The 17,150-nt window shown below is 32.2% G+C and overlaps 1 protein-coding gene across 2 annotated transcripts; it reads right to left on the bottom strand.

The window, feature by feature from the left end:
• LOC110600303 (lysine-specific demethylase JMJ25) lies at positions 1-16,088 on the bottom strand. Of its 2 annotated transcripts, XM_021737119.2 has the most exons (13): positions 14,681-16,088; positions 14,467-14,582; positions 12,582-12,678; positions 12,320-12,464; positions 11,567-11,630; positions 10,719-11,436; positions 9,290-9,619; positions 3,858-4,184; positions 3,407-3,479; positions 3,219-3,304; positions 2,694-2,813; positions 1,308-1,369; positions 1-324 (listed from the first exon to the last, which is right to left on the bottom strand). In XM_021737119.2, the coding sequence occupies exons 1-13, from the start codon at positions 15,806-15,808 to the stop codon at positions 246-248; spliced, it is 3,345 nt and encodes a 1,114-aa protein (XP_021592811.1). In that variant the 5' UTR covers positions 15,809-16,088; the 3' UTR covers positions 1-245. The 2 variants fall into 2 exon arrangements, 1 of the variants encoding a protein (XP_021592811.1); XR_002485684.2 differs by lacking the exons at positions 1-324; positions 1,308-1,369; positions 2,694-2,813 and adding an exon at positions 3,736-3,784 and having other exon boundaries at positions 3,213-3,304.
• Between the last annotated feature and the right edge of the window lie 1,062 nt (positions 16,089-17,150).

Below are 17,150 nucleotides of genomic sequence, written 5' to 3'. Positions count from 1 at the left end.
TGATGGTAGCACTAATTTCTCATTTATGTAATTAAACATATTATGTCCCATAACCCACTTTCGACTGCACAAAATTCATCCGAGATGAGATGATCTATCAGACATGATTTACATACACAAAACAAAAATAAGACAAATGTACCCGTGGAACAATTGCTTGTCGGATGAGTTTCTAGTGGCACGTGTATAATACTCTCTCTCCACAATGCTGCGGAAAGGCATAGGTAACGTCACAAGCATGTGCATCAGCGCAAAGATTTTCGCTTCTTCCTTTTCTGTTTCCTTGCAGTTGTCTTTTTCTCATCTTCCTCAGTTCCATTGGGCCTGAAAATCGAGACGAGTTTAACTCCAAATATCTTAATCATACCCATTACAAGTACTTTCCTACTATACACAAGGCATCACAGCAAATCTTAAAGTTCCCAATTCAAGGTAAGTGGGATAAACTTTTGTAGCTACCATGTTAATTCATTTGATAATTCAACTAGCGCCTAGAGAATAATATCACCGGAGGGTGTGTACTGATATGAATTATCACTATGCATTCTTTAAAAAAAAATTCATAAAACACTGTTTAGACAATAAAGAGCAGGGCAAACTAATACTTCATACCATAAGTTAACAAAAACCTAATATCAAACCTAATGTTCTTCAATAAACAAGCAAAAATAGCCAACAACAACCCTCAACTTTAGCAAGAAATAAATGTGGAGAACTAAAGAGACAACTAATGATCTTAGCTCAAGAAAGAAGTGAGAATAGTTTTTTAGATGGAAATTTGAGAAAATGAAACACAACAGCTAAAAACACTGGAAAGAACATGAGGAATAGTTGAAGCCCCATCTGGCTTAAAACAATAATGAGGTACCAGAATATTACTGTTATTTAACAATAAAAACCATTACTGTTAACTAAAAGATGTAACAACCATTACAAGAATAATATATTTTTTAATACTCTTAAATAATGGATGTCATAGTAACAGAAGGGCAAAAAACCTAAAATAGTGGCCGTCATGTTAGATTTAAATATCGACGCATCCACATATATATATATGCTCATTTCCAGTTATTACACATTAACCCAACCAAGAAAAACTAACATACAACTAATTCAGAGTTGCATCATCTAAAGCTGATAAGATAGGCAAACATTATCTTACTGAAGTTTTATACCTGATGTTTTGGTGAGAAAACTAGAAGGGGAAAAAAGACAAACAAACCAAACCTAAATAATTGAGGATGAAGTATGCTCAAAATATAAAAATTAATTCATTAGTTAGCATATATTAGATGGTAAATACTCACTCTCCAGCATCCTCCAAAACTTCCACTGCCCAATTTATAGAATGAAGAAACATTTTCTTCACCTATTTCAAAAACCAAATTGAAACAAGTCAACTCATTGTCAAAATGTGAAATGGCATAGTTGAGATGCAAATTAAGAAGCAAAGGGTGCGAGATTATGGTTGTGCAACAATGAAAAATTCAAAATATGCTAGTGATCCACTCTTAATAGTACGGTTTACTACGACATGTATCATAACTTTTAGCAAGAGTGTTGGACATATACAAATTAATATATTTTAACACAAGTTTACATAAATGATTGAGTTGCTTTAAACATTAAAATGACTATCCAATTAATATTATAACTTATTAACTTAACCATTCATATTATGCCATTTATCATTTATATTTTTGATGTGGGACTTTATGATACTCATTTAGCGTGTATACTATATACTTTTGTCAGAATCTTACAATCTAATATGATTTCCCACCCTATTGATTGGAATTTATGAGGTGAATCTACTTTTGATAGAATCTTATGCTTCTCAATTTGATTCGCACAATTTGATTCCCAAGCTTAGTAATTCAAAACTATGAGGCAAATCGCAAACATATCTGAATCATGACCAAGTGGAAGAAGCAGTAGTGAATTGAATGAATTGTTATAGAAAGTCAACAATGTAATTAAGTGTGTGATTATGTAAATATTAGGAAGCCAAATTATAGGGCATTAGGCATATATCCCTTTTTAGGATTCAAAATTATAGGGGCTTTTGTATACAAATATTGTGCCTCTATTTCAGAAATTTACATATAAATTATTTGCTTCAACATGGTATTTTTGTTCAGGATTATTTTTGAATTTCTATCTCTTAAAGGCTACTTGTGGCTGCCACCTCTGTTCACCCATCTAGGGGGATTTTTGTGTCATGCTTCACTGAGCAAGGAGCCCATCCAGAGACTGGCATGCTATCCAATTCCAGTGACCAAAGAATGCTCGTGTGACTCCCACACGCCTCTCATCACTTATGTCACTAAAAGTTTTGGCAACGGAATATAGCAATGAAAAAATTCGTTTGGTAACAAGTCTATTATCGCTAAGATTATTACAAGTATTTAACAATTTTAGTTTGAAATACAACACTAATATAATTAAATTAAAGATTTTTAAATAAAAATAAATTTATAATTATTATACCTAAGTAGGAGCACTCTGGCAATACCAATATTTCCTCTCCTTTCCCCTTTTACATATATTATAGATTATAGAATTATAGATATATAAACAGAACACAAAACAAAGAATCTTATCAGCATCATTTCAACACTTCTATCACCACTGCAATAATGCAACATAAAATGCATATTAGAGAAGAACTATAATCTAGAAACAAGTTATACCTCCAACTTGTCTTCCTTAGCCCGATGATTTGGGGGAAGTAAACGGAATTCCTCCGTCAAACGAACACACTCACCAACATTTTCTGGTGAAACGAAGTCCAATGCTACCTTTATACATGACTATAAAATATGGAAACAATGGTAAGTCTTACTTTATCCATTAGTACACACATGCCCCTTGGGGCAAGCCAACCAATTAAAATAAAATAATGGAATTACTTAAGCATGAAATTGGCAAATGCAACACAAATTAACATTAGAAACCTCCCATGATACTTCAAAATGAAGCAAAAACAATCATTAATGATGCCAAACATGAAGAAAATGAACAAAACATGCCACACTAAACAAGTTCCAACTTGAAATCGAATAATTCCTAAAGCAAAGTATTTCTGATACTTGCATGACACTTTGCACTAAATATATATGTAGGAAGAAAACCTCATTATATAACAAAATTGACAATGCCATACTTCAAATTTTCTGTTGCATAAACAGTTGCTAGATTAAAAAATTTATTTTTACCTTCAAGTTTCTCACTTGATGAGGACAACCTGCAGGAATAAGGACTGCATCTCCAAGTTTCTGGACGAATGTCCATGGCTCAATACCTAATCAAATTGTAAAAGCACATAACCAGAACCTCAAGTTAAAAACAAATGATAAAAACAAAAATATATCTAATATGACAGATTATGAAAGAGATTGCTAACCATATTCCTCTTTCAACTTCCTCTTATGCTCTAGAGACAGATAAAAGGTCTGATCGTGTATAGGATGAACAACCTACAAAAGAAAGAACATTAATTCTCAAAAAGAAAAATAAAGGATCAAAAAAGCAAAGGCTTCCACAACACATGATATGAAAAATAAGTATCATACTTCCCAACTTTTGTCATCCAATACAAAGCTTCCATTGCCCTTAGACAGCCCTTATTTCGAAAATATGTATATTATAGCATTTAAATAGTATATACCGTTAATAGCTTTCCAAAACATCATTACATGATAACTTTTTTTAATAAGGTTAAATAGTATATACCGTTATATATTGTTTTTTATGCAATTCCTTTGAAAGGATTGGCACAAACCTACAGATAAAAAATTATATCAGACATAATTCAGTGGAAAAGAGCCACACAGTCAAACTTATGGTTCCATTACCTTCTGCACTGGGCAACAATAAATGTGCCTAAATTCTTTGAAGTGCTTGTTAAGATATTCCTGCAACTTAGGAACATCTTCTCTTCGGAAAATATCCCAAACAGCACCTCCCTCATCTAGCTGCACTGACACATTTTCACAATTTGAGAGTCCACTACTCTCAGCACATCTACCATGCATTTCACCATCAACATCCTCCTCTTCAACCTGTTTGTCTTCAAACATTTCTCTTTGGTCTTGTTCTCTGTGTAATTTTTTCAATTCTTCTATCTTGGCAAGTTTGGCAGCATCAATGGTCACTTCAGCTGTATGTGTTATAACATTCACCTGAAATAGCAATTTTAGCATATATATACAAATAATACATGTATGGTTTGAGGGTGGAACATTTCAACATATTATAAGAAGTAAATATGTTGATATAGAAAGTAAATATGGATAGATTTGTTAGTTGCTTGATCTTAGGAATTGCTTGATTGTAGGCTTGATAAAGGGATTCTTTCCTTTTCTAGATAGGTTTTTATGTATAAATATGTTGTAATTTCCATTGTAACGTACACAAGAAATATCACTTCTCTAGACAACAAGAAAATAATACATGATTTACACATAATATTACAAAAATTAATAACTAACTTTGAATTCTACAAATTTTGTTTCTGGATGAAGAGTGACAAGAATTTTTTACTAAAAGAATATAGAAAAGGAAGCTAGAACATGTACATCAAGGCTTTTTCTTAAAGTAGCCTCATTGACCTGAATGATTCTAGGAGTTAAACTAATTGAGATTATTGTCAAACTTCAAATAAATAGTCTCTAAATTGAAAAGGCAGCTTTTTTAAGAAGATTATATTATCAAATTTTCATTTAAAAAAGCATAGATATTAAATGCTCAATGTGGTTACAGACCAATTATAAGATCCAGGCCCAACTATGGGTCCATTAAGGATATATTACAGAAAAAATTCACAAAGCAAGCTGAGAGAGCACAGGGATAGAAGATTCTAGCCAAGGACACCTGTTAGAGGACAAGGAATTTGTTATACCTTTGGAGGAATTCACGCATTAGCTGGAGTACTGTGGCAAAAGGAATATTTGTTTATAAATAAGATCATGTTAGTATGATGGGTATGTTTTTTTGTTGGGAGTATTTTCTGGTATTCAGCATTAGCTGGGCTAACTTGTTAGTGGGGAGTTTTTCCAGCGAAGGGACTAATTATCTTCTTAGCTCTTATACAATATCATGCACCAAGGCGCCAGGGAGTTCTGGAGCGCAGGTGCATGCATAAGCGATGCATGAGGAATGTGAGGTGCAAAAAAGGAAAACATAAAAATAAATGAGTTAAGTACTACAAATCTAATTAATATAATACCAATTACATGTAAAAATATATATGATAAATTATTTATTTCATTACTATTACTTAAGTGTAAATTACTTGAAGTATATAAGAGCTAAATAGCTAATGAGTTGACGAGTTAAGTTAATTTTATTATATATATTGTCATTACATATTTTATTACAAATAGTGCCTACACATACAAAGCACAAACCCTGCATGCAAAGGAATGCCTTTGAGAAGAAAGAAGACAAACAAAATCCCAACAAAGTAAGTTCCTGATCATGTCTCGATAGGAGGAGGAGAAGGAGAAGAAGGGGAACCCAACCAGAATTTCAGATCATGTCTTCAGGAATAAGAAAGGCTAACCTGGGATTTCTTGGGAAGCTGGCTAGGCCTCCTCATCTCCTCCTCCTCCTCCTTCTTCTTCTTGATGGTCAAGTTCTATTGGGTTGCTGGTCTTTTTCTTCTTCCCAATGGTCTGGTTCTTGGGTTATGTTGGATTGTTGATTTGTAAAAATGGCTTTTGCACCTAGTGTAGTTAGGAAGTGCCTGAGGCACACCTTGTGCCTTGGTGCACCTCTGCCGCCTAAGCTCGCCTTATGAATGTTGACTGCCTAGAGAGCTTCAAGGTTTTGTGCCATGATCCTTGGTCGTCTTGCACCTTAGGCACGCTAGGTCACACAATTATGGATTTGATATATTCCTATTATAGTTGGAGAATCCCAACCTTTGCATTAGTGAGATAATCCAATTGGATGTACCCTTTGAGATTTTGTGTCCGTAGATGTAGCTATACATTCTTATAGTCGAACCACGTAAATCTTCTTATATTATTGTCTTATCTCTGTTTTATTATTCTAAATTTAATAAATAGGCTCCTCATCACCAAAATGACAAGTCATATTGATTTGGTTTGCCAATTATATGACCTTTAACTTTCTTGCATACAGCCAATGTAGGACTTGTCCCATAGGTCACATTTAACGATTCTCATCAAGAGCAACTAGGTTTAGCTCAAGCTTTATAACCCCATATGTCATTTGGCATTGCATGACATGGTTTATCTAACTTGGGCTGGCTATCCAGAGCAAGATAATCCATTTAGTTCAATACAAAGTTTTGAATGTTTATAGAAGATCCTAGAAGCATGGTAGTTTTGAATATTTATACACGATACATGTACAACCATATGAAGAAGAAGGAGAAGAAGCCTGCTAGCAAAAGCAAAAGAAACAAAACTAATTCAACACCCATTGACTTCACTATCTTCAATTCTTTCATTCAAAGATTATCCAAACTATTTCATTGAACCATTTTTAATTACCATTTCTCAAAAGGGACTTGAATTAAAAAAATAAAAGGGTTTAGCTTGCATGACTTTTTATCATGGTTACCATAATTTGCTACACCAAATAATTTAAACTCTTTCTATATGGCATTGTGTTATTGCAAATAACATCTTTAAAAAAATATCCAATTATCAAACAATATAAATAAGGTTTCATTTATTTCCCTTTGAATTTAACATAGTTATGTTTTATTTTTTAGATTGGCAAGAGGTTTGGATAAGAGCAGGTCTAGTTATAAGCAGTATTCTCACTTGGGAAGATGAAATTTAGACATAAAATCTAGATATTAATTAGTACCAGATAAATATGAATTATTTTATGTTAGTTTAAATGCAACATTGGAGTGAGGAAAGAAGTGCAGAATTTATAAAATTTATTATTTTTATTTCAAAGTGCATGATTTTCTTAAATTGATTTTCTATAAATAAAATGTGTAATTAAATACTGCCCTAATCACATGCCTAATATTCCTATAATAATTATAATATTTAGGGATGTAATCGAGCCGAGCCGAGCCGAGCTTTGTAAAGCTCAAGCTCGTTTATTAAAAAAGTTTGGAAACTCGAGCTCGAGCTCGAGCTCGACTCGAGCTCTAATATTTGATTCGAGCTCGGCTCGAGAATTAAATATTATAATTGAGCTCGATTCGTGAAAGGCTCGTTCGATTTAATAACGAGCCTAATTCGAGCTCGAGCTCGAAAAGCTCGATTAAGAAGCTCGTTAATAAAACTCGAGTTCGAACTCGGAAAACTCGATTAAGAAACTCGTTAAAAAAGCTCGAGACCGAACTCAAAATTAAAAAGTTTGGTTTGAGCTCAAGTTCAGGCTCGAGCTCGAATTAATAATTACACTTTAATCAGTTTTTAATCATCATTAATTTAAATAATATAAAAAAAAGAGAGTGTACATTAAAAAAATTACGTAACACAATTTATAACTAAAATAACACAAATAAATATAAATTCAACAACATAATAAAATTAGATTACATACAAAGTTTAATATCAAACGAATAAAGTTGATTCCAACTTTCAACAGTTGAAACAAGCTAATATAATTTAATTATCTTCATAATCATCTTCATGCTTGTTCAATTAGTTAACTTGAATTTCAACTTCAACATCCATATAACCTTAATTAATTATTATTAATATACTTTGATAATTATTATCATATTTTATATTGTATGCTTAATTATATACAAAAATTTTTTTATAATTATACTTTAATTTTAAAATGTATATAATTTTTACAACTCAATTTATCATGTAGTACTATAATTTTAAAGAATACTTATTATAATAATTAATATTAATTATTTGTGATTATACATTAATTTTATGGAATCTTATTATAATAATTATATACAAAAGATTTTTATAATTTAATTTTAAAAAATATTAATTATAATAATTAATCTTAATTATTTGTAATTTTCAATACTATAATTTTCAAGTATTTATAATAGTTTAAATTTTATAACTTTATAGTTATTTTTATTTTTTTAATAGTATATGAACTTGTTCATAAATTTATTTAACGAATTGGTTCACCAATTTATTTAAACAATATTACTCACGAGCCTATTTAATGAGTCTGCTCGTGAGCCTTCTCAACGAGCCAGCTCGCGAGCCTAAAAACGAGCCAGCTCGCGAGCCTTAACGAGCCGAATACTATGGTGCTCAAGCTCGGCTCGTTTAAGTGACGAGTCTCAAAATTGAGCTCGAACTTTTATCGAGTCGAGTCTCGAGTAGCTCACGAATAGCTTGGCTCATTTACAGCCCTAATAATATTGAGTTCATACATACTTATTATAGCCAAAATCTTATCAACATGTTTTCATTATTGATATTGGTACTTATATTTCATCATATTAAATTTCTCTAATACAATAGCATTATAAATAATAGTTCCAAACATTCTATTCATCTGATACAAAGGAAAAGAGTTATTATTAATTTTCAGAAAGAAAAAAAGCAATGATAATAGGCATGTGCAATAATAGCAAGTAAATGATAAATGAAAAAAAAAGTGATTATGAAGCTAAGTAATTATTTCAGAACCCCAACTTGGTAGTATAACACCTAAATCTGCCAAAAAAGTTCAATCTCAATAGGAACCTAATAAGGCTAGACGGGCATTTATACATTTAAATTACCAAATTCCAATATTCCAGCAAGCCAACTAAGAGTACCCATTCATGATACCTGTGATCCCACTTAAGTGGAATCCTAGGAATGGGAGTGTGCAGAATTAGAAGATGAAGATTCTAACACAATGTAGGAATTTTCTTAATTTGTAGAATTAGGAATTTTAGAGTTTACATTTAGAAATTATATTATTGCTAGGCCTATTATTATTATTTAAGAAGCTTACTTAAATTTAACTAATTAGATTTGAATTAGGGTCTCCTAGTCCTATGTTGCTTAAGGGCATGACCTTTCAGTAGCTTTCATTTACGATAATTTAAGAATATTACAACTGAGAAATGGACATGGTTCTCTTTTTCTTAAGGATTGTTCCTTATTTTGCTTTTGTTTCTTCTGATTCTACATCAGGGAGTTTAACAATAGTGTGTTTCTTCCAGTTCTACATCACGAAGTTTAATGATAGTCCTCCTAAAAATATTCTCAATTAAGTGATAGAATGCTCTTAGGCCTCACGCCCAAAAGAGCTTGAAGGCACTGTTACCATTGACAATGACCCTTAATGGATAAAAAAAAGGAGAAATATAATGTACCGCATCAGACATGTCACAATGAAGCTTAGTTACAGAATCTCCACGCCCAAGCTCTTGATCACAGCCATAAGCAATATATGTCTTTGGCCCCATATCTGGCTTCAAAGTATTCTTAGGTAATCGGACAGCAAGGTTCAAAGGTCCATCATGAGGATGCGTATACTCCTTAAAGGGCAAACAATATGTAAATTCAGCATCATGTCGTGGCAAATGTTTATCAAACATAGTAGAAGGAGGCCAGTCTTTCAATTTCAATATCTGAGGCCAGTCTTGCCTGTCAAAGCGACCTTTCATGTATCCCAGAAAGAATTGACGGACATTAATATCTACCTGCATCTCACAAAGAATTCATCATCACTTGTTAGAATTGTAACTAAAAGAAGTAACATTTCAATAGCTTCATATACTTGTAAAGTAATTAGAAATTAAAATATCAGATAATATAAGATGCAATGGTGAAATCCTCCAGTCAAGAGTATGTCGCTCCCACCCCAGTAGAAACACACAAAAAGGAGGGGGGAAAAGCAGATGTAATTAACAAGAGACGTGTGTCAATCATAAAGGCATCTGAATTGTCAACTCACACAGGAAAGAATCCAATACCAGCGCTGGGAGGATTAGGTTAAACAGAATAATATTTTGGAACCAATAATAGTAACAAACAATTCAAAATCAGTCTACATAGATGAACAAAACATAAACTGTAGTACTGTAGTTTAACCCAATTTTATGCCACATAATTCTCCAATGCAACATGGCACAGCAATATTTACCTCCCCATGCTAAATAATCACATCTATATGTGGGTTACAATTTATAAAATTGACAGCATTCATAGTAAACATGCATATAATTATTATAATAAACCAGATGGAGTATATTCTATTTGTGTTGAGCTTCTCCCTTCAAGGGAAATTACATTCATGTCATAAAAAGGTAATCAACCTCAAATTCTGGAGTAAAGACAAGAGACTTGGTTTCTGAAGAATTTCTAGGTAATGAATGATACTAGTTAACTTTAAGCTTTCAAACAATATTCAACACTAGAAACTCAATGTAGGAGAACTGTTGTGTGCCAAAAGCAGATAACATCGAAGAGCATACTAGCACATCAACATAAAGACAACAAAACTTCCGTATCTTTCCTTTAGACAATGTCACAATGTGCACTGCACAATAGCTGATCACCATAAAGATAGTGCGACCAATCTATTATTAAAGCTGAATTTCTGTAAGAAAATAAAGTGTTCCATAATAGAACACCACAAAAAAGAAAGCATATCTTCTCTTTACGGAATGTGTATTGACATTCTAGATTGAATATCAGAACTAAATATTCTGATTTTTTTCCCTTTCTAGCAAAGCAAATATAACATTCAACCAAGTGAGAATCATCTTCTGTGTTTATTGCAACAAATACTATACGGACCTCACACCAATCCAAACAGTCAATGGCCTTCACATCTAAAAGTGTGTCATGTTTTTCATTTTTTATCTGGCGGAAGGCACGCCACATGACCATTGGCTCCCAGCTTAAGCCAGTTCCAGTTTCTAGAACATTGCTAACTACCACAGGCTCAGCTCTCATCCAGTGGTATTGAAAATGCTTCAAATCCTCCTCTTTGATATCACTAGCCCTTGGACAATACAAGTAATTGTCATCAGAATCCTCTCGAGAAGCTGCTTTTAGCAACTGATTACTTGCTATGTCAATATCTCCCGAGGAATCAAAACATACACATCGTTCAACAGGAGTTTTAGCCGTGTTAATTTCATATCTCTGTGCAACATCTTCTGCTCTCATTACTAACTCTGAAACCCAATTTCCTGGGAACAAACATTTCAGGTCTAGATAGCCAAGACCACAACGACAAACAATCCTTCCATCTTCATTTGCTTTCCATCCAACACTCGACGTCAGAGAATCCTTAGAGCTACTTCCAGGCGGCAGCTCATATGGTAAAATAACTTTGCTGTCTTCACCATGCAAATATCCAAACCCTCTGTTAATATACTCCATAACCACCTCCTCTCCACCACCCTGTAGGTGCCCATCACAAATCTCCCGGCAGCAGATAAGGCAGAGATCAGAATAGCAGTTTGAACAGCTTCTATGATAATCAAAGATAGAGGTTCTACAGTTGTCACTGCAACACGATAAAGGGAAAAGGGAGAAGAAAGAAGAAAGAATAATTAAAAAAAGAACACGATTTAACTGCAAAGCATAACAAAGTTTGAGGGAAACCAGAAAAATTTGACACCTAAAGAAGGCCTTACCAATACATGCGTTCATCCTCTGGACAATAAGCATTTTCTATCTCTAACTCTGCAAGTGATACACCTGCACAATGATATTTGTCATTTTACAAATGTCAGATATCACATTTCTCATACAAGCCTGCAAGCAACCTAAGCATTCATGCATGAGCACAAGTACAGAAAACCCACATGCCCTGCATCCGAAACATTCTCCAAAACAAGGTCAGTAACATTCAAGTGAATACAAAATATGTACACACACACACACACATATTTCTGAATATGAAATTATGAATCACTAATCTACTGGTTTTTTTCTGAAAATTGCAATTACATTGGAAGCCAATGCAGAACTAGTAATATGAAAAATTCAAGATAAATAAATAAAGTAATAATTTGTCGGATTCAGGCGTATACAGCCAGTCAAGTGACAGCAATAAGCAATAAAATCCTAACTATACCTTTCACATCGACAGAATTTTTCTTTACTAAGTTCCTGTTTGCAAGAACGTTTGAGAGCCAATGATTGGCATTTGGACTCCCAACTGCTAACTTGAGGTATTGGGTAAAACATCTCAATTGGAACAGAATTTTCAGAGTAAGCAATTCAAATCATAACTAGAATGCAAAAAGTGGCAATTTCTAGTGGTTGCTTAGGCCTTCAACTACCATCCACTAATAGCTTACCACAACCATTGGTACAAGCCCTAAACACAAGGACCTAAAACATTCTTTTAGAATCCAAAATAAGCTAGCACTAAATAAAAGTACCTTGTGTCCTAGCTTCAATCTTTCTCTCCATCATTTGTTCTTCATTTAACTGTTTCAGGTATGGGAGAAGAGTTTGGAGCAAATACTTTGAATGCAATACTTTTCTATCATCAGTGACAACCAATTTTTTTAGTTTATTCAGCCCCTGCAAGGATATGCAAAAAACAAGGAAAAAGAAAACAAATTATGCGCCAAGTACACACTTAGTTGGAGCATATGATGAAATTACCAAAGAATCATTGTTGCAAGACGGAAAACTGACTTCATTGGGAGTATCACGCAAGCAAGCTTTACAATTGCAATTTCCACGACAAACTGGACAAGCATCAGCAACTTCATCCTTTGTCATCTTAGGATACCTACGACATGGAGAAAAAAAAATGACTTTAGTAGCAGAAACACTAACAGGAAATTAACTAATGGAACACCTTCTCTCACTAAAATGTAAAACTTGGTCCTTTTGTACAAAAACTTCAGCATATATCCACATAACCATATCAGTCCTAAGCTGATTGGCTTATGATATCATCTTCCATGCCATGAAAACAAGTCCTAAGCATTATGGGCTCAAGAAATTCCTATTCACCGTAGACAATGAAATTTTAGCTCAAATCTAGCACATAAAAATCACACAAGGGTTCACCTGCACATATGGATCAGCACTTCCTCATATGGGTTGAGTTTAAGATAAAAATATCAAAAGCCCAATCAAGGTTGCCTCATAATACCTCGCACTATCAGACCAATAGAAAACATACACCCCCCACCAAAAAAAAAAAAAGAAAGAAGAAAATTATAAATTAATGAAATTAGAGACAGCAACAGTGCAACACTACCACGTAAAGCTAGATATAAGCCAGGCCTTCACATATATAATTTAAAAACCATAATAGTTTAATTCTTATAATTTTCAAATTACAACTATTAAGTCTCTTCAATTTGAAATTGCAACTATTTTAGTCTTTACAATTTATGGAAAAAGCTAAATACTTCACACATTGAAAATACAGAGGTAGACTAATGTATTTTAAAAATTAGAAAGTAAAGTAATCAGTTTTAGTATATCATAAAAACTAAATAATAATTTTTATAATGGCTAAAGGTGTGCCACAAAAAGTCTACTTTTGTTAAATCAGGTCGAATTGAAAGAAATTAATTCGGTTCAGCCAATCAATTTCAAATGTACCTTCCCATTGCGTAGCAAAAGTAAATTGCAAAAGTTGCAATTGTACATAGGATCCGTGTTGGCACAATAGTGAAGCTATTTTTAAGGAAATTAGCTTCTAGGACCTAATAGTTGTATAATCACACATATATATAGAGTCTATGTTGACATTTAGTGTGAAATATTGACTATTGAATATAAGTCACCTGCAAAATAATACAAACTAAGAGGAACTCAAACTAAGTCAAATGTAGAATGAGAAACCACATTTTATAGGATCAAAAAAGAGGCAGACCAAAAAATAATTCTTGTGGGGGCCAACATACTAATAGAATTACAAGTTATTTTGATTGTTTTTAATTGATTTACTCACCTTCATAAAACATTATTTAAGAATGTAAAAATGCATAAAATATAATTTTAATAAAATTTCATTAGACTTTCATGAAATAAAAAATTGACCCTTTTCTTGAAAGTCCAATGAAATTTCATTAAAAGTATATTTTTACATATATATATATATATATATATATATATATATATATATATATAAGAGTTGAAAGAAACTATATGAAAAACAATTAATTTTAACAAGTAGTTTCAGTAATTATAATGCTTCTCATACCTATGGGAACTTTGACAGTAGAAATAAGTTATTCAAACAAATCGTGCTCTTCATCTTTTAAAATTAAAATTGGCATATTTAATTCCATTCCAAATTGATTATAACTGTAAACTAAAGTATACTATAATTTACAAACATTAAATCACAACTGTTTATTATAGTAGGTTCAATAAAATATTTATTATTTAATTGCAACTGTTTAAGGCACTGCACCTCAAGACTGTATGTATATTATGATATAGATAAGGGATCAATCTCAGGCTTAAGAGTAATATCATTAACGAAAACATGCAACTAAAAGGAAGATAGTAGAAAAAAAAAAAGAAAAAGAAAAGGAACTAGTTCAGTAAATTGCACCAGTTCTTCAAGCAGGGGTCACAATAACGCTTCCTATTGCATTTCTGGCACCGAACAACCGCACCTTTATCATTCCTCTGGCACTGATGGCACATTAAGCAAATCTTGGCAGTATACTGCAAACCAAAAACTCGGAACTCAGAAACACAAACCAGCAAGAATTTTGGAAAAAATCAAATAAAAAATAAAAAAAGGCACATAGCAAGTTAGAAACCTCTTCACTGTACTTGTTCATTTTAACGTCCTTCACATCTTGCTGAAACACTTGTCTATCGCACAAAGAATAACCTATGCAACTGTTCAGAGATTCCCATTCACCATCATCCTTCTCTTTATTGTTCTTTTTTCGCCATCTTTCATTCACCTCCTTTCCATTTCCTTCAGCCAAACATCCATTTTCATCAACTACCTCCATTTCTGAACCTTCTTTTCCTCTGACTTTAGTTCTTTTCCTCCCCTTTCTACCAGGCTTCTTACTGGTTAAAACCTCTTCATCGTCTTCACTGCTCTCAGCATAACTAACCTTTGTGTCATTAGCTCTCAGTCTCTTCCAGTAAGAATTTCCTCTCACTTCCACAGAACCAACATTCTCTTTTCCTTTCTCAGTATCCATCCCCTGATTTCCCAAATCAGTTCCCCTCTTCTCAGGATTTACACCCTCATCGTCCTCCAGAGAAACTCTGTCCTCCCATTTCAGAATTACTTCATTTGTCCCATCTATTTTTCCTTCCATTTCGTTCTCTAGCTCTTTGTCTTCTTGATTCTCAGTAAATATCACTTTTTTCTTCCCCTTTAGACCATCTTTTCCATTTTCATCATCTTTTCCATTTTCCTCATCTTTTCCATCTTCCTCGTCTTTTCCAGTACTTTCCTGCAATTCCTCACCACATGCTTTACCTTTCTCAGACACAAAACCATTCTGTCCCTTCTTTAAGCGAGTAACTTTTCCCCCAGTTCTGCTTCCTTTCTTTCTACCCCTTCTTCGAATATGCTCAGCACCAGCCCCTTCATCTTCACATTTCTCTTCCATCGCCTGACCGTTCTCTGGGCTTTCCACTTCAAGCTTTTCCACTTTTTCACCGCTCTGTTTACCAGTTTCACGCTCAGCCTCCTGAACCTGCAACGTTTCCTCCTTTTTCTTTGGCTTTCTACCTTGCTTCTTCCCCAACCTTCTACATCCGACCTTCTCCGTCACTTCCTCCTTTCTCTGTTGCAGAACATCGCCGTCCCCATTTGCCTCCTCGGACCCACAAAATTCCGGGTGATTGCCGTCGGTTTCAGGCAATTCCATCGATATTTCAAGCGATGTCTCCTGTATTGGCCGCTTTATACCCCGTACCATGGCCAAAGGACGGAGATCGAGAAATCGATTCGTGCAGGGAGAAAAAAAAGAAACTATTTATTTAGCAAAAGGGGTAAAACTTGGGGAACAAAAATTATGAAAAAGAAAGAAGAGTATAAGGCAACGCGAGGTAACAATTAAGAGGGTTTTGAATTTGGGAAACAAAAACAGTGGGTAAGGATTTCTTGTGTGGTTTTGAAATCTAGCGCCAAATTGTAGTTTTAGGGTTCTGTCTTCTCCCATGCTTAATGGTAATTGCCTTGACCTTTCTTTTTTCTAAACTCGATTGCTTTTTTTTTTTTATAAATTCGATTGTTTAGGTCAGGGTAAACATGGCCACCTTCCGGTTTAGATTATGAATCAAATCGAAATCAAATTGATTAATTAATTTTAATTTTTAAATTAAATTAAAATTTTAAGCGAGAGAGATGGATTATGATTGTTTTGAAATCGATTTTAAATAAGATTAATTAATTAATTTTAATTTTTAAATTAAACTAAAATTTTAAATTAAAGAGATGGATTATGATTTTTTAAATCGGAGAGTGAGCATTCAATTTTAAAATTAAACTGAAACTAAAATTTTTATATTTATAAAAATCAAATTAAATTTATTTTAATTAAAAATTTATCAAATTAAATTCATCTAATTTAATTTAATTCAATTTAAATTTAATTTTTTAAATTTAATTTTAATTTTTTTAAATTTTTAATAAATATTTTATTTTTCACGCTGTATTTTTAATATTTTAAAATTTAATTAAAATATTTTAATATTAATTATAATCTAACATCTCTATCTTATTAAAAATATTATCACCCATCAATTTGATATAATTAAAAATTTTTAAATTAAAAAATAAATTAAATTAAAATAAATAAAAAATTAAATTAAATTTTCAATATAATTTAATTAATTTTTTTTAATTTAAATTAAATACTGCGCACTCTAATTTAAATTAATCATTCAATTTAATTTTAATTTAATTTTTTATTTTTTAAATAAATTATTTTAAAAAATAATATCACTTCAAATTAATATATAAATAAGTTAAATTATTAAATAATTAATTTTATTTTTATTTTTAATTTATAAAAAATATTATTTATATTTAAATATATATTATTTTATTTTTTATATTATATAAATAAATATATTTTATAATTTATTTATTTAATAAAATATATATTTAATAATATTTAAGATTTATATTTATTTTTTTTACATTCTATTTAAATTTTTTACTTTTAAATTTTTTTTTAAATCAAAATCAGATTAACCGTTATGACAATCGGATTACTGGCAACCTAACCGTTAGGATATTGCAATATAATTTAATGA

The sequence above is a fragment of the Manihot esculenta genome, chromosome 14, assembly GCF_001659605.2.
Source record: "Manihot esculenta cultivar AM560-2 chromosome 14, M.esculenta_v8, whole genome shotgun sequence".
NCBI lineage: Eukaryota > Viridiplantae > Streptophyta > Magnoliopsida > Malpighiales > Euphorbiaceae > Manihot > Manihot esculenta.
This window is presented reverse-complemented; position numbering and strand designations above follow the sequence as displayed.

Bases quoted from the DNA above. Each gene is read 5' to 3' on its own strand.
- LOC110600303 (XM_021737119.2), bottom strand. From the start codon at position 15,808: ATGGTACGGGGTATAAAGCGGCCAATACAGGAGACATCGCTTGAAATA. The intron at 14,583-14,680 runs GTTTCTAACTTG...TTTGGTTTGCAG, and splicing joins TGAACAAGTACAGTGAAGAG to TATACTGCCAAGATTTGCTT. The intron at 11,437-11,566 runs GTAAGGCCTTCT...ATCGTGTTGCAG, and splicing joins GAGGATGAACGCATGTATTG to TGACAACTGTAGAACCTCTA.